General features: G+C 36.1%; 1 protein-coding gene across 2 annotated transcripts in view; it reads right to left on the reverse strand.

Annotated features, from left to right (window-relative positions):
* Positions 1-2,817: 2,817 nt before the first annotated feature.
* The window catches only part of LOC113060401 (serine/threonine-protein kinase D3-like), a 131,173-nt gene continuing 109,445 nt past the window's right edge, over positions 2,818-24,545 (reverse strand). For both annotated transcript variants that reach the window (XM_026229290.1, XM_026229289.1), the window contains 10 exons: positions 14,395-14,472; positions 11,883-12,174; positions 10,454-10,506; positions 10,067-10,139; positions 8,968-9,074; positions 8,702-8,863; positions 6,719-6,817; positions 6,086-6,353; positions 5,016-5,101; positions 2,818-4,929 (listed from right to left, as the gene is read on the reverse strand). In XM_026229290.1, the coding sequence (XP_026085075.1) occupies positions 4,756-4,929; positions 5,016-5,101; positions 6,086-6,353; positions 6,719-6,817; positions 8,702-8,863; positions 8,968-9,074; positions 10,067-10,139; positions 10,454-10,506; positions 11,883-12,174; positions 14,395-14,472 (1,392 nt within the window). In that variant the 3' untranslated portion in view covers positions 2,818-4,755. The remainder of the gene's footprint in view (positions 4,930-5,015; positions 5,102-6,085; positions 6,354-6,718; positions 6,818-8,701; positions 8,864-8,967; positions 9,075-10,066; positions 10,140-10,453; positions 10,507-11,882; positions 12,175-14,394; positions 14,473-24,545) is intronic.

The following is a 24,545-nucleotide window of genomic DNA, read 5'->3' on the forward strand; positions in this document are numbered from 1 at the left end:
GTAGTGAGGTAGTTCGTAGAACTCTTGTATTCACACAGTTTAGGAATTATTTTTACTTTTATTATTTAATAAATGTTATATTTTATTTCAAGGGGGATGTTTTTACAGTGTTAAAACACAAATAAGTACCAAATAATATTAACAAGCTACATGCACAACTATAAGATTGTTGGGGTTTTAATTGGGATTGGTTGCTTGTAATTATGCACAATTTTACTTTTGTTATTATTATGTTATATAGGCCTACATATGTAACTCCAACACCATAAAGTTTTACCATTTTAAATGATAAAGATTTGCATCACTAACCAAAATTTTCGTTTGTGGGTCATATAGGCCTGCATAACCCATATTTATTACTTTGGTGTGAGATTCTCTTATACCCTGATACAACTTGGACAATACATTTATTGTTTTTATTTTCAAACTAAACGTTAAATAAACAGGGTTCATGATTCGAACCTGTGACCTTCTGAGCACAATATGCGTGGTGAAGCGAGCTCTGACGAAATAAACATTTGAATAGCACACACAGTCTCCTACAAAAACGCATTTCCCACAGAAGGGTTTTCGTTCATTCTATGAGCAGCATGCCCTCTAGTGGCATACAAATGAAATCAAGTCTGGACGACCCTTCCAAGAAGAATAAATGATGGTTGCAGAAAAAACAAAAGTTCATTTGTATTCCACTGAGATTCTTTTCACTATATCAGTCTATTTTTTATTTTATTTTTCTCCACAAACACATAGCATCGTTTTTATGGAGCACCCGAAATGAGCAAATTAATGTTCTAGAACGTATTTATGAAGTTTCACTGACAAAGGATTGTAAAATAATTTGGTGTAAATAATAATAATAATAATAATAATAATAATAATAATAATTATTATTATTATTATTATATAATGTAAATTATATAAAATATAAATTACAGTAGATTTCTACAGTCTCATCAGAATCACTGTACATTCATGTCATCCCATTAATCAAGATTAATCTTTAATTCACATATGCAACTCACATATGCAGACGCGTTATTATTTTTTCCTATAATTGACGGAATAATGCATTTAATCCCTCTGTGGTATCTATAACAAATGTGTCTATAAAGATCATAGGTAAGAAATGCAGATGAGAATGAATGAGACCTCAGTGCTCCACTTACACGCTGCTTTACCTTCTGGAGCAGCATCTGGACTTCATTACCCATATATTTACACAATATGTGCATTTAAACCTGTTTTGATCTCTCCATTTTCCCCCAGTCTTTCCAGCGTTTAATGGACTGCCAAACCTTACATCTCGAATGAGGCTGAATCTACAGCTATATAAATCTTGCAAAAATGTCAGAATTTTTTGCGATTCAGTTTGAGTTTCACTCACACACTGAACAGGTTTCTCACACGAAAGAGGGATATTCTTTTAAGACAGAAAATAAAAGCACTCGATGATGTGCTATTTAACTATAATCCATTTTTATTTTTTTAATGGCATTAACACGCTTCCATTATGCTCTGTACTGCAGGTAAACACAATTTATATCCATGCATATTCAAAAGAGTTTCTTTCTGTATTTTTTTGTACTTGTTTTCCAACACAAATATCTATGATACACTATGATACAGAAGCAAAATTACACAAAGCATCAAGACAAAAAAAAAAAAAAAAAAAAGTATCAAATTGGAATGAGTTTTAGCTGTTATAATATTTTCTGACAAATATTTTCTGACAAAAACTGAGGCATTTATCAAAATTTCTTGTTTTACGTTCCACAGAAGGAAAAATGCCAAATCAACACATCAGTGTTGGTATTTTACTGCTAGCTTTAAGTTTTTACAAATAAATAAAAAAAAGTCATAGTCTTGAAAGTTTTATTTTAGTTTATATTATTCAGACAAAGATTGTCTTATTTCTGATCTCAGCCCTGTAGGTCAAGTCACCTTTATTTATATAGCGTTTTTAACAATACAGATTGTGTCAAAGCAACTTTACAGTATTAAATAGGAAAATAGTGTGTCAATAATGCAAAATGACAATACAACACTCAATTTTCAGTTAAAGGCAGTTCATCACTGAATTCATCCAGCTCAGTTCAGTCTAAATAGTAGACTATCTGTTAAATCAAGTGCAATCAAGACCTGTAGGTGCCTTATCCAAACCATTTTATGATAAAAATCAAATGTATCCTCAGTTTGCAAGGTCTGGTCATGAAATAAAATGACCGTTAATTTATCTGCCCAGTTTTCCTGTCATCAGAAGATGAACACTTATCAGTCAGTCATGTGGCAGGGCCGTTTGCGGAGAAGGCAGATAAAGAAGCTCATTCAGAGGTCCCTTCATCTTGGGGGAAGTGGATGAGACTCGCTCTTAACACACTGAGTACAGCAGGTCTGCTGTCTCGAGTACCAGCAGTAATATTGTAAAATACTATTTGACTGTTTTCTATTTGAATCATTAAAAAAAAAAATCAGTAATTAATTCCTGTAATGCGAAGCTGAATGCATCTGATAGCCTGAATGCACTGCAAGTTGCTTTGGATAAAAGCATCTGCTAAATGCATAAATTTAATTTATTTATATGATATAGTGGTAATACAGAGCACATACTTTAGTAAAAAACACCTACATTTTAACCAGAGGCTCAAAATGAGCAAAAATATGCAGTTTAGTGGAGATGTTAATACTACAGTATATGACCAAAGAAAAAGATGAAATTCTTATATCCTGAAATATTACTAACAATATTAAAGTTGTTCTTACATTTACTCGTGGTAAATCTTTACTGATTTTTATAATTATAAAGGTCTTTAACTTGCTTAAAAAAAAAAAAAAAAAAACTTATAAACTACCAATCAGGAGACAGAAGCCTTGTAGTAGATCGTGTCCCATGGAGATATTACTCTTTTGCATACTGTTTTTCACCTACTAGACAAGTATTCATATTCCGATGCAGCCATATTTTACATCCGTGATCCTCAAACCTGGCTCACGAGATCCACTTTCCTACTAATCAACTTTTCTAACCCTAATCAAATACACCTGAGTTTCCTAATCAATGTCTTCAGGATCATTAGAAAAATCACAGGAAGGGTTGTTTGATTAACAAACACCACAGTTGTGTTCACATACTTAAGTATGTTTCTGGCCTCATGCTTTGTTCACAAATGGAAATTTAATAGTAATGTTACAAATTCTCATCTCAGCAAATTACCAGAACTGATTTAGCCGAATTTCTGTTGTTCACACAAGATCTGTAAATAGAAAAGTGCCTGTAATTTTGTGGAAAGGGCTGTGTGAAACCTCCTCATGACATTCCAGTGCAGACATGCATAGGTCCTTCATACTGTATATAGGTCTATGGGATCATTTCATGACCTGCAAAACTTGTCAAATCTCTCCTTAGGAAAGTCCAACACCTTGAACAATTACCCCAAACACATGGAATCTATCCTTTTTTATTGAATCCGTTTATACAGAACACTGACACTTGCCAAACCAGTGGCAACATAATGATGAAGATGCAATGATTTAGAGGAATCCTCAATCCTGTTTTCCCATATTTCAATGCGTACATAACAGTTATCATTTCATGGACAATGAAAAGAAACTACTAGAAAATGGCTTCTTTTACCCTGATACATGTTCATTTTCACTAGGGTGTCTGTTTGTGCAACTAAAGATTTCAAGTGTGTGTCTGCGTGTGTGTGCGTGTGTGTGTGTGTGTGTGTGTGTGTGTGTGAAATCCAATTTATCCAGCTTAATTTTAATATTGTAGGTGGCATTTACAACAACAAAACATTCATTACCAAAAATATATATTTCTTAGATTTTCCAGTTCTGGGATTCATAGAAAGGTTCATTCTTCAGGACATTACATACTATATATAAATAACACGGGTCATCTTTTCTAATAAAGGTAATTAGCAGTTATTTTCTATACATTACCTTTTTTTTGTCTGTCTGAAAAACAGCTTTGCTAATAAGTCAAAAAGCTTTCTCACAGAAGGCTTTTGACCAAAACATCTTTCTGCACTGCTTAGCTGCTATTAGATTTAAAAATTGCAGTAAGAATGGCTCTGAGGACAACAGCTCTAAGACGAAGAGAGAACAAGAGTCACGATAGATGCAAATGTCTTTGGTACGCTGAAGAAACGATCTCCCGTTCTGTCTGGCAGATTCAATTCAGTTCAAACATGCTTAAGTGTGGTTCTTGTTTCATCCGACGACAATGATTCTTGAAGAATGGCGTGCTGTTATCTCACAGAATCCACTTCATTGTACAAGCTGCACTGGTTGTATGGATTAGTGCAAAAAAACAAAAACAAAACCACCTTACCGACCCCTTTTGTTATTAGGATATCATAGAAGAATAGGAGTTTAAAATACGCATGTTTCAGTCTGATGCTTTGGCTGTGAACACTAATATAAACGACTGCATCGCTCTCCCCAGTATGTTTTGTTTTACTTCTTCACATCTGTTACTAACCTTTATATTATTGTAAGAAACACACTTAACAGCACCTTTTGGAAAAGAACAGTCATTAAGACTTCTGACCGCACATGCTCTGAAACAGCCTTCATCTTCATTAGCAGTGTGGATCCGCAGTCTCCATGGCTCTAGTTGACATCCAGAGAGAAGTCTGCTCCCCTCAAAGACTGCTACAGATTGCTGATGTGTTTCAGCTCCATAGCAACAGACCATTAACAGGTTGCTGCCTTCAACTGACCTCGTTTTCAGTTCGGCTCACTTAGCCACTAGAGGTCCTCGTCCATATCTTCGAGGTTTGGAGCCATGATAAAGTGCTTAGGATACAGCAGACTGTGCTCGGAAGCATACTTTTCCCAGCGTGCATCGTCGCTCTCGTGAGTGATGTAGCGTTCACCTCGGCGTGTCTCAAACTCTCGCAGATCGAGCCACATCTGGTAGTCCTGGGGCAATGCAGATATGAACAAGTTGAGGTGTAAATCTCTAAAACATTCTGAGAAGCCATTTTACAGGTTTCTAAACTCCTTACCTGTAGCCACGGATGACTGAGGGTCTTATCCACACTGTACCGTTTCCTCATCTTGACTTGGAGAAGGTTGTTGATCAGATCTGTAGCTATAGAGGTTTAATTTGGAGATTGTGGACATAGTTAGACTGGTTAATACATAATCTGGGTCACATTTCCAAAAAGAGCAATCTGTTCCCTTGCCAAAAAAGGTTTATTCAAGTGTACAGAGGCTGAAACACAGTGAGCATCATGCACGCCTTAGCATGTGTGTAGTAAACAAAACTGCACTTGCAGGATCCATATTTAAATAATATTTTTGCAGCTTAATATTCACAGACACTAGCCCACATTTCATTTTGATTCAAGTTTATCAACCTACTTTTGATTTATCCATTCAAAATCTGGAAAATTCTGTTACAGTCTGAGTTAACAGTAACATTAACATGTGATTAATACTGCTATAATTTAAAATACATTTTTTATGTATTTAAAATAGAAAATGCTATTTATTCCTGTGATGGAAGGCAGAGCTGAAGGTTCAGTAACATTAACAAGAAACATTTCTTATTTATTATCAATGTTGAACAACCCCCCAACATCACCTATATTTGGAATGGTTTTTAAGTAAAATAAAATTCAAACAAGTATAGAGCTATAATGTGAGCTTCTTCACAAATTCAACAATAAATTTAAATAGTGTAATGGTGAATTTGAGTATAATTGTTCAACAAAAATAAACCAAATTATAAAACTAAACATGTAATGATGTGAAGTGTAGAGACAGAGAAATGACATTTATAGTGTTGTAGAGGAGTTTGACAGACTGAAATTGGGAGAGGCTGGTATAATCTTTCAGGTCTTGGGCGGAAAGAACTATTCTAAACAGACGAGGGGGTGGACAGTCTGCTCGCTGTCTGACAGACATCTAGACATCTGTCTCTTTCTTCTAAAGCAAAAGATGACACACTACTGTACAGATGATTACAAATGAACACCACATCCTCAGTCATTTGTTGAATAAGAAACTGCACTGAGAAAACAGGTTCATTCTTTAGAAGGTAGCTTGAAATCAGTAAAGCATGACTAATTACCTTCAGCAGAGATCTGTTTCCAGGGTGCTGGTGGGTACATGAATGCTGCGTTCTGGATTTGGTCGTTAATGTCCTCTTCCTCATTAAAGGGGAAGGTGCCACTCAAACTGACATAGATAATGACTCCCACTGACCACATGTCCAGGGAACGGTTGTAGCCTTTACTGCGCAGCACCTCTGGGGCCAAATATGCTGGTGTGCCCACCACTGAACGCCGGAAAGACTTTTCCCCAATGATCCGAGCAAACCCAAAGTCACACAATTTTACCTGAAACAAGAGAGTGATCTCACTGAGCAAGTTGTCTAGTTTGGTCATGTTTTATCACAGGAATTTCAAACATTTTGGTCAGCTGAACCCGTTTGATTCAAGTATTTACTTGAAGGACCTACTGAGAGTTTAAGATAATATTCCAATAATTGATCAACACATTCACAGTTCTATGATGTTGGTTAATGGTTACAAATAAACATCTAAATTATTTCACTCTTTTCTTGTGTTATATTTTAAATGTTTTTATATTTTATTTTAAAATAATGTTTATTTATTGTAATTTCAGAACCTCTTGCAGTTCGCAAAGCCCAGTCTGTGAAACCCGGTGCTTATTAGATGGTGTTTAATTCACTGTTGTTTACCTGAGGAAAGGGCTCCGCAGATGCCAACAGCACATTCTCTGGCTTCAGGTCACAGTGAACAATGTTCTTGAAATGGAGATGTCGCAAAGCCACAAGGATCTATGACAGTAAAGTAGTCACTTAATGGCATGCAGGTCTTTTTAAAGCTTTGAATGGCCACCAATGTAATATCCACTTCTACTGCCTATCATCTATTACCCCATGATTTACTCACCCCCAAGCCATCTTAGGAGTTTCTTATTTCAGATGAACACAACCGGAGTTATATTAAAAAATGTTCTGGCTCTTCCAAAATTTATAATGGCAGTGAATGGGTGTTGAGACTCAACAGTCCAATAAAGTGCATCCATTCAACATAACAAGTACTCCACATGGCTCCAGGGGGTTAATAAAGGCCTTCTGATGGGTTGTGTAAGAAAAATATCCATATTTAAAACTCTATAAACCGTAATCTCTAGCTTCCGCTAACTGTCGTATGCTCATTCACGAGTGACTGGCATTCCAGTGGATAAAATATGATGTAGGCATAGCATAAGCTCCAGTGAGAATATGCTAGTTTCACGAGAACCAAGTTTTGTTTACAGGAGCAAAGGAAGCAACGTTTTCTTTATTTAGCAAAGGGAAACCAGTCTTCGCTTGGCTTATATTGAAATCCTCTGACATTTTATTTGACAAATTCTTGTTTTGTACTTCTAATTCATAACTGGTGTTTGGTTTTTACTTCTCGTCTGCACTTAAGTGTTTGTCACGCTACACCTAAATCACCCGTCATCTCTTGTGAATGAGCATACGACAGTTGGCGGAAGCTGGAGATTATGGTTTATAAAGTTTTAAATATGGATATTTTTCTTACACAAACCCATTAGAAGGCCATTATTAACTGCCAGGAGCCATGTGGAGTACTTTTTTTATGATGGATGGATGCACTTTATTGGACTTCTATTGGACTACAGAATCTCAACATCCATTCACTGCCATTATAAAGCTTGGAAGAGCCAGGCCATTTTAAAATATAACCCCAATTGTATTCACTTGAAAGAAGAAAGTCATACACACCATAGGGTAACTTTCCTTTTTGGGTGAACTATCCCTTTAATTTGTTTTTAATTATCATCAGCTTTGTCTGATCAGATAAATGGGATAATGTGATTTCTCTCCAATATAAAATATATTCTAGTTGAGCAGCTTACAGTTTCATATGACAGTAAACAAGCTTTCTGGACTGATATTGTAGTTTGACATCTGTAAAATATTAATGTATTTAAGAGGAATAATGTGCTAGTAAAAGGTTAGTTTAATAAAACCTTATCCAATCTCATATTACATTACGTATATTACTGTTCAAATGTTTTGGATCAGTAACTTTTTTTTTTTTATCCTAAAAATAATATTACTGTTTCCAAACAAATATGAAGCAGCACATCTGTTTTTGACATTGATAATCATAAATGATTCTTAACCCTCTCAGGCTCAAATTAAGTTTTAGTAACTTAGTAAATTTGGTAACCTATAGTAAAGTTTTTAGTACTCCAGATTCATAAAATATGTATCTGGAGTAATAAGGAGTAATAAGGTTTTTAGTTACTTTACTGTTGCAAATCTGCAACGCCTGCCTTGAGAGGGTTAACCAGAAAATCATATTAAAATGCATATGCATATTAAAATGATTCTGAAGGATCATGTGACACAGAAGACTGGAGTAATGAAGCTGAAAACTCAGCTTTGATCACAGGAATAAATGACATTTCTCTGACATTTTCAGACAGAAGCAACTTTACCACATCACAGTAGCTCTGTGGTTTCAGATCCATGGCTAATGGATGTGCTCCCACTGCTTTAATCAACCCACAGACTCACCGCTCTAATTTAGTTCAAGATGAGATCCAGACTACTGCCTCATCGAAACAAACTGCACTTCAGAATACATAAGATAAACAAGGAAATGGGATTTGAAAGGATTGGAGGAGACAAAGATTTGCAAACCTGTGTGACCAGAAATTTGGTGATGCGCTCTGGAAGTTTGCTCTTCTCACTGGACAAGATCATCTCCAGCATGTCTCCATGGAGTTTCTCCATTACAACAAAGACTCTCTCTGGAGTCTCAAACATACACTGCAGGTTTATAATCCCAGGATGGTGCAAATTCTATGAGAACAAGAAGGACACATTAAAGGGGACCACTCATCTCCAGCGTTATGAATTTAGGAAATCATTAACATCTCAATATTCGCATTAAAAACAATGATCACCTGTAAAATGGAAACCTCATTTCTCAGCTGGCTCTCCTGTTTGGTGGGGAATCTCATCTTGTCTATTACCTTGATGGCCACATCTTTGCCTGTTTTTCTATGTTTCCCTTAAAACACATGACATTTTAAAAATGATTTCAAATGCAGTAAAATATTTAGCAAAAAGTTTATTGGTTTCAAGTGATAAAACTATATATTTATTGTAATTAATTTGGTGTGTATGTTAGAAATACTACATGTAATTGATATATTAACTGTAAAAATAAAAAAAATGATGCAAATAAATCTGACAGGACATGAATTTCACAAGAGCTTATAACAATCTGAAAAGGGGACTGGCTGGAGCTCATTCCACAGCCACACAAATATACTGTAAGTGTTACATTGACATGAAATAATTTACAGTGACAGAAGAATGATAAACAAAATATGTGAAACTTGAAGAGCTGCCACAATTGCCACAAATGACCCATCAGAATAACTAGTACTGCACTGCGCTGTGTAATAAATATAATGAAATATAAAGTTACACTTTATTTTAAGGTGTCCTTGTTATACGTTACATGTATTTACTATTATAACTTAAGTTAATTAATATTACTCAGTACTTATATGCACAATTACACTGTAACAAGGACACCTTAAAATAAAGTTCAACCAAATGTACCTTACAGAATTATAGTACATTTGGTACCATTGAGTTAAAGTAACCCAGACATGAGATAGCCAATTTTAAAACCTATATTTAAGAGTAATGTAAACTTATTATTTTATGATAATCTGTTGTACGAATGTTCATTGTGTCCAACTTTCTTCAGCTGTGGTCAAAGATGAAAAAATACTGATATTAAATAAGTAATAATTGTAGTTCTTGAAACTGAACGGTATAATTTCTCCATTCTCAAATATTTAGATTCCAATTTCACAAAAATATATCTTAAAAATATATTTTGTACATCAAATCTAAATTTAACCTAGTTCTAAATTTAAAACCAAACAAACTGCTGAATTTTTTTTAAACATTTATTTAGGTATGTCTAACTCAAACACTTAAGTGATTTTAAGGTAATACAGTTTAGAATGATTTTTTTTAGTGTACCTCCATAAACGATGCCAAACTGTCCAGAACCCAACACTTCATCAGCAAAGATCTGATAGATTGAGCTGATATCCTAAAGACAGAGCAATACATAAATAAATAAATAAAAAATGTAAAAAAAAAAATATAAATGTAAGATACACTCAATAACTAAACAAATATTAAAATCAAACATAATTTGACAAGTAAATTTATTCCAAATACAACTTCTCAGTTTACAATTAAATGCATGCTTAATAATCCCAATTGGTTTTTATTTCCTCGTCTCAGTTCTTCATAACTTACTTGAACTTGACTTGACCGTGGACATGACCGAGCATGCAGAAGTGTGAATAAAGAGAGTGTGTAGTGGTGAAATATTGTCGGTAAACACATTCAGACACTCACCACATTTTCCTGGATTTGACTTTTAGATACAGAAATGCTGATGGACAGTTCCTCTGCAACACACACACACACACACACACACACACACACACACACACACACACACACACACACACACACACACATTTTATAATAATTTAAACCAATCCTATTTGAAATATATAATAAATTGTAAATTGCTCTGAAAATGACAAGCATGAGTTGCATAGTAATTATCTGAAGGGACACTTTTTGTTTTTCTGTTTATTTTTTGGGTTGGATTTGTACAGACGAATCCTTAATTAAGTATGTCACTCATCTCTGGACAGAAATCTCTGAATACTGAATCAACAGTGAGTTTGTTTCATAACTATAAAGCTTTCATTAATCCAGACCTGTCAAACCTCTTTAATCTTCTGTCTCTCAACACAATTAAATAGAGGTGCATCAGGATATTAAATACTTAAGCTCAGACATTTACTCTCCAGAATAGAGATGCAAATCTGCTCTATATAAAAACTATTCACGGTTGTCTTGGTTTGTACCATTGCTTCAACGACTGTTTTTTTTTTTTTTTTACATTGTAAACTTCCAACAGTATTCATTCTGTTTCACGGATTTATCACTTATATGCTGATCCATACATCCAAACATCATTCTGGACTATTCTGTTGACTTGATATATCTGCAGTTTGTACAGTATTTAGAATTTTTCATGTTGCTACTTTTCTTTAAAAGTGCTTTTATGTTTATGTCTTGTATTGGGGACTGGATAAAAGCATTGTATAGAGTAAATATATTATTATTATTTTCAGTAGCAGTAAATTTCATGTCATGGCTGGTCACATATCTTTTTAGTTAATTAAAGTGCACTTTTGACAGCCTTTTGGGATAATTGTACATTTGTATTAATATGTATCAGCTAAATGTAAATCTTGTTTGTAAGATTTATTTGTTTTCAAAAGAAGTTTCTTCTTCTCACCAAGGCTGCATTTATTTGATCAAAAATACAGTACTATTTTGTAAAATTATTATCTTGTAAAATGTAATTCATTCCTTTGATTTGAAAGCTACATTTTCAGCATCATTACTACAGTCTTCATGCTTACATGATATATATATATATATATATATATATATATATATACATAAAAAGTTTAAAATACAGGTTTGATTTACACACTTTACTGTCAATCAAATTAAAACAACTTTGCTTGCTCATTTTTTATAATTATTTGTGAAATCTACTATCAATTTCTGAGATTCAAAGTAATATAAAATAAAAACTGACTTATTTTTTTACTTTTTTTGTCCTTTTTGGTATAAATGGTACAATTGACTAACTGTATAGAAAAGTATAAACAAGCTCACACATTCTGTAAAATATCTCCTTTCCAGTTTCTTGGATGAAAATTAAGATTCAATTAACATGATTTTAAAAGCTACTTACTGTGATCTTTACTCTGTCCCACTGTGGCGCCCATGCTGGGCTGTGGTGTAACTGGAACAGGCATCAGGGCCTGGCGGATAGCCCTTTCCAAGCCCTGGGCCACCTCCAGCCCCATGCCACTGGCAGCCAGCGCAGGGCTGTGGATGTGGAGGTGGGGGACGCCAGTGTTCTCCCCAACATAGTACACCATGGTGGCTGTGATGACCTCGAAGCAGTGCGAATTGCCCCCCAGGGCTAAACTACCAAAGTCACGCGCTACCTCCACCTGCAAGATCTCTGACAGGGGAATCTCCTGTAGATCAGACAATGAGTCAGAAATGTAGACTCTGACTCAGTGACAGCTAGATAAGAACATTTAACCAATTAAACAACCTCTCATTTGCTCTTTGAGTCTGGAAATGACTCATTAAATTAATCCATGTGATGTTGAATTCAAATGTCCAGTCCAGTGTAAAGTTTGCCTCACAAAGTTCGCTAGAGTTCCCCAAATCTATGGAGATGAAGTGATCAAGATGTCACTGATGAGAATTAAAGAGCGGTTGCTTCACAAGTCCATGTGGTTCCTCCAGGTTCAAACAGATACTCTCAAATGTTCCTTATCAGACATTTCAAAAATAGCACTGTCTGCAAATGCAGCCCAAGCTTGCAGTCCAGGGTTAAGCTTCAATCTTCACTGACGATGCAAAACCTAATGAGCCAAGTCTGACTATGACAGTCTCTTAAGAGTCCACCTTCTGCTCAGCCCCCGAACTTGCTCTCAGATGAGACAGGAAAAACAGTAGCTGCGGCCAATCAGCACAAATGCTGCGCCTGAAAACTTCTCTGAATATGAGATGAAGTGCTTGTGGTTTGGTGGGTGAGTCATGTGACCCAACCCTGTAAAGAGCTCCATGATTACAGGGCAGCGCTTGCGAGGCATACATGCATGAGTGTGTAGGCCAGGCTTATACTAGCCACTGATACATTATGTAGGAGATGGTCACACTTAAGGGGGTGGGCTGTGGTTATCTTGAGAAAGGCCTGGAAACCCCTTACCCAAAAAACCAAAAGTACAGGGCTTTCATCTTTAAAAGAGTGCACAATGATTTCCAAATGTGCAAATCTGACCGGCTCTTTTAAGCCTTATATGAAAACCAAATACATGATCATGTCTCACATACTTTAAGTATAAAGCGTTGGTTGCACTGTGCTAAGAAATTTGACAATTGAATTTGGTTTAGATTGTTTTATAAATTAAGTTGTTAATTATGTAGTACTTCTGTAAAAGTGAATCTAACATAGGTAAAGCCAAATGAGCTTGCCTAGAATATGTTTTCATGACAAACTGTCAAAGAAGTAGTATCTGTTTTATAATTTAAGATACAAGCTGTGTGCCAAGCTGATAATAAAGTCAAGCGCAAAACAGCTTTGAACACACCCTGGAATCTCACCCAGGGTGGTGAGGTTTTCTGACTTTAGTTTTACAGCTGAAAACATAGTGGAGCTGCCACAGGGACTTTCACAGTAATGCACAAGTTCTTAAAAACAAAAGGGCATTCAAAATATTTAGATTTTCTAATGATTTTGGTAATTTTTATTTTTTATTTTTTTGGAAACCATGATATATTTATTTGTCAGTTTTCTTTTGTAAACAGAAAGTTTGGACATACTTTATATTAAGTGTCTAACTAATATGCACAAGCATTTAAATTAATCATTTGACACAATGTACTCATTACTTAATATATATGGTAGTGGTACTTTTGAATGGTAGTGCACCTTTAAAATATTTAAAGCTGTCCACTTATCCTTAAACACAAATATTCCTGAAATGTACTCTGAGCATATACAACCTTGCCCACATGGTTTGAAATTGCCAATACAATTGCTAAGTGTCCCTCACAAAGATTATTTCACAGACAAAATTAATTTCATTCTCAAGACACACAGGCTATACAGTGTGCATAATAAAAAATATTTCAAGCAAACATGTACACAACTCTTACTGTATAATATAATCCAGAAATGTAGTGAAGCTGTTCAAGTCCTAGAATAAAGAGTTATTATACTGATTAGTTCACAGTAATACAGCTGCATTAACCATACAACTACAACGTTGAATTTTAAACACTTCCTTTCTCTTACTGAATGGCTTTTAGCTCAAGCTGAAGCATTGGGGGAGGGGTATTCTGTGGTACTTGCCAAATACCTCAGCGGTGTGTGTGAAAGGGGAAAATACTACCGCCTTTAGCTGTGTCAAATGCTCTAGATGAGCAATTAATTATAATGTTTTGACATTACAAAGATCAAAGGTGGACTGCATAATCAGTTTCGTAAAAAAAATTATGAGCAATATTCTGATTTCTGGGGTTATTCTAAAGGTTGTTCTAGATTAAATTATGCACATGCAAGTCAAACTTTTCCATCAACATAGAATGTCATTTAAACATGAACCTCAAACGTTATTTGTGTTTTAGTACAACATTTACAATAGAAAATAGAAGTAGAATATTATAGAATACTTAACACCTACTTTGTAAAACTTGGCTCCTGAGTCATTCTGAAACAGAGTCAGACTCTTGCTGTCCAGTCTCCAGTAGTGTCTCTTTCTCTGAGAACAAAACAGGTTTGACTAACTTCAAAACTCAGGAAAGTTGTCAGCAAACACACATTGATATGAAGGGCATTTAATGCAAATGTATTATGATGCCGTCAAGACGTACATGTCGTTTTAGGTTTAGGCAACATGAGGTTAAGTAAATGATGACAGAATTGTCATTTTGAGGGAACCTACTAGGCAAAATTTCTGCTTTACATCAGATTATTTAATTTCTGAATTCAAAGCAGTTATTTATTTTGCTTAAAAGTAATTGCATTGAAACAATAGTGCTAACAAAAATAGAACTTAAAATGCCACAGAGACCTCAGGGAATAGTACTGGCACATTCGTCACTTAATAATTTATTTTGATGCATTAATTTATTAAATTACTTAGTATGTAAAACCATAATCCACACTCACAAAAACAGTCTTCTTTCTGCATTTTATTTGACATGAATCACCAGTAGGATGAACACATACGCTTAGTCTGAAAGCCTTCTTCAATGTGTTAAACAATTCAATCCCTCCACCCACTGTTCAAATCTTTAATTATACTGAAGTCATTATTCATTAACCAATCTTTAATATCTAAAAAACACACGTATTGCATGTAAATGCTGGACAATTTCCATTTGTATACAACACAAACCTTCAAGTCCATCAATACATTGCATCATATGTCCATGACTAGAACATAAATTGCATATGATTCCATATTTATCACAATTATACAATTAAACAATTGAATAAACAAATCACCAGAATCTACTACCAGATAGGACTGTGATGTTCACCGTGACAACCGCGTCATGTCTACTGTCTACTGCACGTGACGTCATGCACTCTATAACAAGCATAATACGAAGTTTTGTATACAAGTGTAATAACAGTAATAGCTGCACATTGTTTTACTTAGACTACAAGTCTTTGGTAATTCACAAATGTAATTTTGATACCTTGGACATATAATCGGTTTACACTTTACACCAAATGCTTGCACAATTTCTGTATGGAAAACAACATTGTATAACAAACAGCAGACATTTTTTCTCCTCACAACATCCGAATTTACCAACATATCTGACAGGTTATGTGTTCTTTTAAAAGTAAACAGTGGGCGATACTGGAATTTATCATTGTGGCGAGTGGGGTGGGGCCGAGAGGCGTGGGAACGAGGAGTGAGGCCAGGTGTAGTGATTGGAGATGAGCTGCACCTGCGCCCCACCGCCGGTCTTGAGTCCCACGTAGGAGATGGAAGGATATAAAACTGGAGCGACTATAGTGAAGGACGAGAGAGGACCAGGCCTGGGACATTATTTTATGTTTTGGCTTTTATTTGTGCGCGTCAGTCGCCGTGAGGGGCTGACGTGCTGTTTGGTTTATTTTTGAATATTAAAGTGATTTTTGATTGTGCGCCGGTTCCCGCCTTCTTCTTCCTGATGAATAGGAAGTTTTTATCGTTACAATCATTAATTAAGGCCACCAGCAACTATACAGGTGCTTTTCAATGAATAAGAATGTTGTGGAAAAGTTCAAATATTCAACTCAAATTGTGAAACTTGTGTATTAAATAAATTCAATGCACACAGACTGAAGTAGTTTAAGTCTTTGGTTCTTTTATAGTTTTTCTTAGTCACTTTGGTGCATTTCTCAAATCAGAAATGAAATTCTCAAAACTACTTGTACAACCTCCACATCATCTATTCATTTATACACATCATAAAACCAGTTTCTCATTCTTTTGAACAAGTTGCGATTGCTTTTGTACATTCATGCAATTGATTTTGCACATTAATCTGCGGTTTCCTACATTATCAGTTGGTAATGTCATGTCACTCAAAATGTATTATATAGTTTTCTGTGCAATAGTCTTACCCCCCAAAACATTGGGTCTTTAGTTCATCGTGCAAGTCATAAAATGGCAAGCATACTTTTTTTTTTTTTTTTACACATTATTATTCTACTTTTTGTCAATCTGGCATGAATTGTCCAATTGAATCTTTACTAATGAAGAGAATGTAGATGATAAAGCAATGATAAACCATTTCTCTGAAATGGCTCAAATGTTCATCTCATGATTCTTCAGTTAGAAAGCGTATACTGTATAGACAGAGGACAACACAAGAGTTACACATTCTGAAAATTGACTTATTTTCATCTTTGTGCCCATATTTATTTTTCCATTTCTATATAACAGTGAATTTTTTTTTTTTTTATTATACTTTTTTTTGGGACAGACCACTAGTAAAAATTTAACTGGGAGTTCTATCCAGTATCTTTCAATCAATATCACACATACAGTAATGTGTAAATTTGTACTCTTGTAATGGATATATGGAATACATAAGCATATGGCATATTGTTCAATACAGTAAGTGTAATCCAAAATGTTGCCATTGTTTACATCAGAACTTTCTGTCCATAAACTATGACACAATAGCTGCGTCCGAAATCGAATACTGCGTACTGGGTACTACATTTGAATTTGAACATACTACTCGACCGTTAGAAAAGTACGTTCTATATAGTATGAATGTGGGTAGTATGAATGGAATTCGGACGTACTACATCCGCCATGTTGACATTGTCACGTGACATACGTCGTCACAACAGCGCGTAAATTTAAAGAGCCCAATCTACTGAGCGAACAACGGTGATGTTTTTCGTTTTTCTTACCGCTTTCGTCTGCGTTTTTATGTCGTTTGAATTAACAATTCAAAGCAGGCGTCGGTCAGCTGTTCGCAGATCATGCCTTCGTTGACAGCTTGTAAATCCTTTACTAAAATAAATTTAGCTTTTAATTTTCTACCTCAGAATAACAGCAGCTACAGCTGTGAACAGAATGACAGACTGATTTTATGTAAGGATATAAAGTAATTTATTGTAATAAATAAAAATTACACAAAACAAACAAATGAATAAACTTGAATGAATGCTTAGACAAATACACACACACACACACACACATATATACACATAAATACACACATCACAATATATACATAAATACATACATATATACATTATAGACAATATACACACATATATAAATATATATAGTTAGATATAGATATATCAGCAAAAAAAATGTGTAACCTATTGAAATTTTATTCTAAAAAAAAAAAAAAAAACTACATATTTACAGACTGTAAACAGCATCATACAGGCTGCTGTCACTGGCCTTTGACATCCAAGAGCTGCATAACATTGTGCACAGAATGAGCAGGTCTGTGATGGGGATTTTGAGGAGGCTGATTGCCTTCTCCACCACAGATGACCTGGAGGCAGTGGAAGCAGCTTTTCTTCTGGTAGCTGGAACAATAGATGGCTGTCACATACAAACTGAACCTCCAGCAAGTGAAGCCCAATGTTATTTCAACAGGAAGTGGTTTCATTCTGTTCAGCTGCAGGTCACCACCATGGTAAGTACCTTGATATCTTTGTTGAGTATCCCGGGTCTGTGTATGATGCCAGGGTGCTGAAGAACTCTGGAGGCCTATCCACCTGCAGGAAAACACATCCTGGGAGATGGTGGGTATCTTTGTGTGAGTGTTCATCTGCCTCATCACAGCAGACAGAGAGGCTGAACACAATCCTGCACAGCTTTGATTCAACACCAATGATGCTCGTGCACAGAACATTGTTGAGAGAGCCTTCAGGATGATGAAGACCAGCTGTGCTCCATCTTCTTCTTCAAGGCCCTGGAAGTGAGTTCTGCCTTTGTCCAGATGTTGTTGCATGCTGTGCAGTGCTCTACAACCTCCGTCTTCTGAATGAGGACATTGCTGATCCAGAAGTTGTGTAGGATCATGACGATGATACACTGGAACCCCAAAACACAGAAGTCAGCACAGAAGAGCATGTGCGGGACAGCAGACGACCGTGTGCAGCTCTTCAAGAGCAGATTATCTGTAGGACAGTCAAACAGGTTAAGACTCTGCAAATCAGTTCATGTTCTCATAGTGCTATTGTTTAAGCTTGTGTAAGTTGTGAAGGTCATTTTAAGACTGTCAAATCAAGATATACATATATTAGTTATTTAAGAAATATAAATACTATAAAATCACATAAATATGTATAAATACACATGTAAGTATTTAAATTTAAACGTGTGTGTATTTATATATACTGTATACACATAAATATATTACACTCATAACTGGGAATTCATATTACAGTTGAAAATGAAAATTTTACAATTTGAAAATCTAGAAACATACCACATAACATATCATACCAACATATTTACAAGTTTAATTTTAAAATATGTATTACTTTATCCCTGGGTTATATTTTTGAATTCCACTTTTTTTCACTCATTTTTGATTCCCAAATTTAAAGTCCTCATCTACAGTTACTGAAATGAAGCTGCTGAAGTTTATTTTCCTGACATTATTATAGAAACGTCTTAAGAAATTCCCTTTTGCTGTTGCTTTAAGCTCTATTATACTACTTTATGAAAATGTTAATGTGGTTTTGTCAGAAGCTTTGTACTCTTATGCATGTAGAAATGAAAAATAAATAAATAAATACATAAAGAGAATAATTTGTGGCACCCATTCTCATGACAAAATTCTTCAGATGTTAAAAAAACAACTGAAAACTGCTACAAAATCAGTGCACACAACTGCTTCAAAAGTTATTTGCTATTAAGTACTTTGCAACTGACAAAATAGCAACTGGAAATACCTGGAAATTCATATTATAATATATAAAAAACAGCATAAATCATTGATGATCCTAACATAAATACATGTAAAGAGTGTGTGTAGTTAAGATTAATTTTAATTTATATACTTACTGAATTATGCTTTCCAGCGAATAGGGTTTCATCAGTGGATGAGAACAAGATTGTGTTCATCAGTCTCTGTAACATCAGAACAGGATTTACACATTACACATTACTGATGATTTACGCCTTGTAAGTTATCCAACATTTTTTTATCAAAATATCAACACTCGTAAAATGTAAATTAACTCGTTTCAATTACTTAAAATTTTGTAACTTTATATCATTAAATTACTTAACGAGCCGTCTGTAGAAAGCAGCCTTAACAAGCTGAAGCACAGCCTCTGATCGATAATGATTATTAAACATATTTTTAAACTCAATTTACAAAATAGTCTCATCAGTTTACAATGTGTAAAGCTTTAACAAATCAGTCGTTTACTTGGATTATGTTAAACAAGTACACTTTAACCACAATGAACGGCGTTTATCCATAAGGTACTTACACTTCAAAACAGCGGCGTCACGATCCTCCGATTTTTCCGTTATTTTCGAATATGAGTATGACGAGCCCTCTCCCGGTGCCTCATGGGATAGAGAAGTGTCCATCCTATGCATACTACGGAATTCGGCCGGAAGTAGTAGGCCATCCGGGTACATCTCGCCTACTGTTTTTCGAATACTGAGAATTCGGACATACTACTTGCTTCGCATACTGTTTTTTGCCTACTATATTGTATGGAAGTATGCGATTTCGGACGCGGCTAATGACTTATCATTCCGATGGCACTGACATATGGAGCCAAAAGAGTCTCAATAAAGATAAATGCACACACTACATTCACATATGCACACATAGGATTCATACATGCACACACATAATTCATAAATACACACACAGGATACACAAATGCGCACAAAATTCACAAATGCACACACACAATTTTAAAAGCACAGAAGATTCACAAATGCATACAAAATTCACAAATGCACACAAAATTCAGAAATAAACACACAATTCAGAAATGCAAACAATATTTACAAATGCACTCATGATTCACAAATGCACAGGACAAGATTCAGAAATGTATTTCTGATGCACACACACATATATCTTGATTTACAAACTGCTTGCGGTCTGTGAACTTCACTGCATTTGTGTGTATTTTGAGACTCCTCTGACTTGGCTAGACACACAAATGCCTTTTTTTAAACAGGGAATGATCAGCAACCAATCAGATATCTCCCTTGTTTTAGCCAATCACAAGAACGCACTCCACAGTGGGGGATTGTTTACTTATAAGCCAATCACACGAACGCGTTCACACAGCAAGATATGCATGTGGTGCAGCATATTATAGCCTACTTATTTATGAAAATACAGATGTTTAGAATGATTACAATTCAGGTTTATGTTTTATTATTTTTTACAAAATATAAATAAAAAAATGTCTCAATACATATAGCCCAGTGACTGCAGAATAAAAGTTAACCATGGATTCATAAATTTGCAATAGGCAATTATTTCATTTTATTGAAATATTTTAATGAAAGTAAAAAAAAAATACACCTTTTTGAATATTTAAATATATATAAATGTTCTTTTGGATGCAATATAGAAGTCACTTTAATTATAATATTCGGTCCCTACATGAAGAGAGAGTCAGTGGTCCGCTGAGAGAGGAAAGTGACTCTCCGGCTGCGAAAAGTGGGTTTCCAGCTGCGTGAGGATCGTGAGTCGTTTGCTCAACTTCGCTGCGTGAGGAATGTGAATCGTTCGCTGAAGAAAGTGAGTCGCTCGCTGCGTGACTCGTGAGGAAAGTGAATCGTTCGCTGAGGAAAGTGAGTCGTTCGCTGCGTGACTCGTGAGGAAAGTGAATCGTTCGCTGAGGAAAGTGAGTCGTTCGCTGCGTGACTCGTGAGGAAAGTGAGTCGTTCGATGAGGAAAGTGAGTCGTTCGCTGCGAGAAGAAAGTGACTCTCCGGCTGCGGAAAGTGAGTCTCCTGCTGCACAAAGTGGGTGTCCGGCTGCGCAAAGTGGGTCGCCGGCTGCGTAAGGTAAGTGAGTCGTTCGCTGAGGAAAGGGAGTCGTTCGCTGCGTGAGTCAAGTGAATCGTTCGCTGAGGAAAGTGAGTCGTTTGCTGATTGGCTTATAAGTAAACAATCCCCCACGTGGGGTGCATTCTTGTGATTGGCTAAAACAATGGAGATATCTGATTGGCTGCAGATCATTCCCTGTTTAAAAAAAGGCATTTGTGTGTCTAGCCAAGTCAGAGGAGTCTCAAAATTCACACACAAATGCAGTGTAGTTCACAGACCACAAGCAGTTTGTAAATCAAAATGTATGTGTGTGTGCATCAGAAATACATTTCTGAATCTTGTCCTGTGCATTTGTGAATCTTGAGTGGATATGTAAATGTTGTGTGTATTTCTGAATTTTGTATGCATTTGTGAATCTTCTGTGCTTTTTAAATTTTGTGTGTGCATTTCTGAATTTTGTGCGCATTTGTGTATCCTGTGTGTGTTTTTATGAATTATGTGTGTGCATGTATGAATCCTATGTGTGCATATGTGAATGCAGTGTGTGCATTTATCTTTATTGAGACTCTTTTGGCTCCATACTGACATGCTCATTGACACGGATATTTATTTTTGAGCGATTAACTAAGGATTTTGAGCAGCAGATTGGCTTTTGCAGGTAATCCATGGTGTTTTGCTATTTGTACGAGTTGTTTTGAGAAATGAACTTACTGTTTTGCAAATTGTGAGTTTGATTCGAGAAATGTACCAAAGCGACCTAGAAAAACTGTAATTGTGATGATTTTGGCTCACATTTAACAAAAACCCACCAATTCACTATCTCAACAAAATTGAATATGGTGACATGCCAATCAGCTAATCAACTCAAAACACCAGCAAAGGTTCCCGGAGCCTTTAAAACGGTCTCTCAGTATGGTTCACTTGGCTACACAATCATGGGGAAGATTGCTGATCTGACAGTTGTCCTGAAGACAATCATTGACACCCTTCACAAGGACAATAAGCCACAAACATTAATTGCTAAAGAAGCTAGCTGTTCACAGAGTGCTGTATCCAAGTATGTTAACAGAAAGTTGAGTGGAAGGAAAAAGTATGAAAGAAAAAGATGCAAAACCAACTGAGATAACTGCAGCCTTATGAGGATTGTCACGCAAAATAGATTCAGGAATGGACTGAGGCTGGGGTCAAGGCTTCCATTTATCTTTGGAACACAGTTTAAGATATTTTAGATTTAGTCTGAGAGCTCTCAGTCTCTCCATTGAAACTGTGTGTACGGTATACTGTCCATGTCCAGAAAGGTAAGAAAAACATCATCAAAGTAATCCATGTGACATCAGAGGGTCAGTTAGAATATTTTGAAGCATCGAAAATACATTTTGGTCCAAAAATAGCAAAAACTATGACTTTATTCAGCATTGTCTTCTCTTCCGTGTCTGTTGTGAGAGAGTTCAAATCAAAGCAGTTTAGTGATATCCAGTTCGCGAATTAATCATTCGATGTAACCTGATCTTTTTGAACCAGTTCACCAAATCTAACTGAATCGTTTTAAACGGTTTGCGTCTCCATTACGCATTAATCCACAAATGACTTAAGCTGTTAACTTTTTTAATGTGGCTGACACTCCCTCCGAGTTAAAACCCCACTTTAATTCAGCGCATGCAGCACAGCAAAAATAGACTCGGTACGTAAACGATCGCGGCTCTGCTGCAGACGCACTGCTCCTGGAACACACTGTCGGATCGCAACCACGTGCAGTAGAATCATGTGATTAACAGTTCCAAAAGCAGCAGACAGATCCAGCAAGATGAGTACTGAGGATTTGGAAGCTGCTCTTGCCAATCGCATGGGCTTCAGTAACCAAGAGCAGGGCAGTCTCAGTTGAGTGGCCACTTTTGAAGCCAGATTGGTTTCTGTCCAGGAGGTTGTTCTGTACAAGAAACATAGAGAGCTGGTTGAACACAACTCGCTCAAGTGTCTTTGCAATGAATGGAAGAAGGTATACTGGTCAGTATTTTTCTAGAAAGTGCTGGATTTACAGATGGTTTCTTAAGCATTGAGCTTACCCGAGCCTGCTTAAATGCTGATGGAAATGTTCCACAGTGAAGAGAGGTGTTGATAATGTGAGAAGGTGAAGGTATGACTGAAGAAGAAATCGCTTGAAGGAGGTGAGTGGGGATTGGATCAAGTGGACAAGTAATAGGATGATTGGACAGGATAAGTTTGGAAAGTCTGTCTCTGAGAGTGGAGAGGAGGAGGAAAGAGAGAGTGCATTCGTCGTTGTGAAGTTATCCTCAGTCTGCAGTTTGTAGAATTGGTCATTAATGGTTCGCGTCTTATTTGTGAAGAAAACTGCGAAGTCGTCAGCTGTAAGAGTCGATGGAGGAGGAGCTGGAGGCAGATTAAAAAGAGAAGAGAAAGTTTTGAAGAGTTTGCGAAAGTCACAACAGTTGTAAATTTTGTTGTAGTTGTATGATGTTTTAGCAGTGAAGACATTTGCAGAGAAGGAAGAGAGGAGAGACTGATATACACAGAGGTCGGTAGAGTTTTTTGATTTATGCCATTTCCTCTCTGCAGCCCTGAGTTTAGAGCGATGTTACGGAGAACATCGTACAGCCAGGGAGCAGATGGGGTGGTGCGTGTTTGTCTAGATGAAAATGGGCAAAAGTTGTCCAAGCAAGAGGTTAGAGTGGAGCAAAGTGTGTCGGTAGCACTGTGTCCAGAGCTGAAAACTGAGAGGGTGAAGGAAGTAAGGATGTAACCACAGAAGATAGGCGAGATGGAGAGAGTGAGCGTAGGTTCCGTCGAAAGGTGACCTGCATTGGAGTGTCACTTCAGGAGTAAGTGCGAGGTTAGCAGTAATGAGGAAGTGCTCTGAGGTGTGCAGTGGAGCAAATAAAGTGTTGTCCACGAAACAACAGGGTGTATAGATGAGGTCCAGTTGGTTGCCTGATTTGTGAGTAGCTTTAGAAGATGTTCGTGTGTTGAAGTCAACAGCCTGGCGTTTATCTAGGTGGATGCTGAAGTCACCAAGCAGTTCCAGAGGAGTAACATCTTCAGGAAATGAATAAGAGATGGAATAAAAATTTGCTCCTAAAACTTACTGCCAGATAAATTCTTCAAACAGTCGTACAAGAGGATGTGGTGTTGGTCCTTCAAGAGTCATTCAAAACCTATCTGTCCATAAAGCCTATACAGTATTGTTCAAAATAATAGCACTACAATGTGACTAACCAGAATAATCAAGGTTTTTAGTATATTTTTTATTGCTACGTGGCAAACAAGTTACCAGTAGGTTCAGTAGATTGTCAGAAAACA

This window comes from Carassius auratus, chromosome 42, assembly GCF_003368295.1.
Source record: "Carassius auratus strain Wakin chromosome 42, ASM336829v1, whole genome shotgun sequence".
NCBI lineage: Eukaryota > Metazoa > Chordata > Actinopteri > Cypriniformes > Cyprinidae > Carassius > Carassius auratus.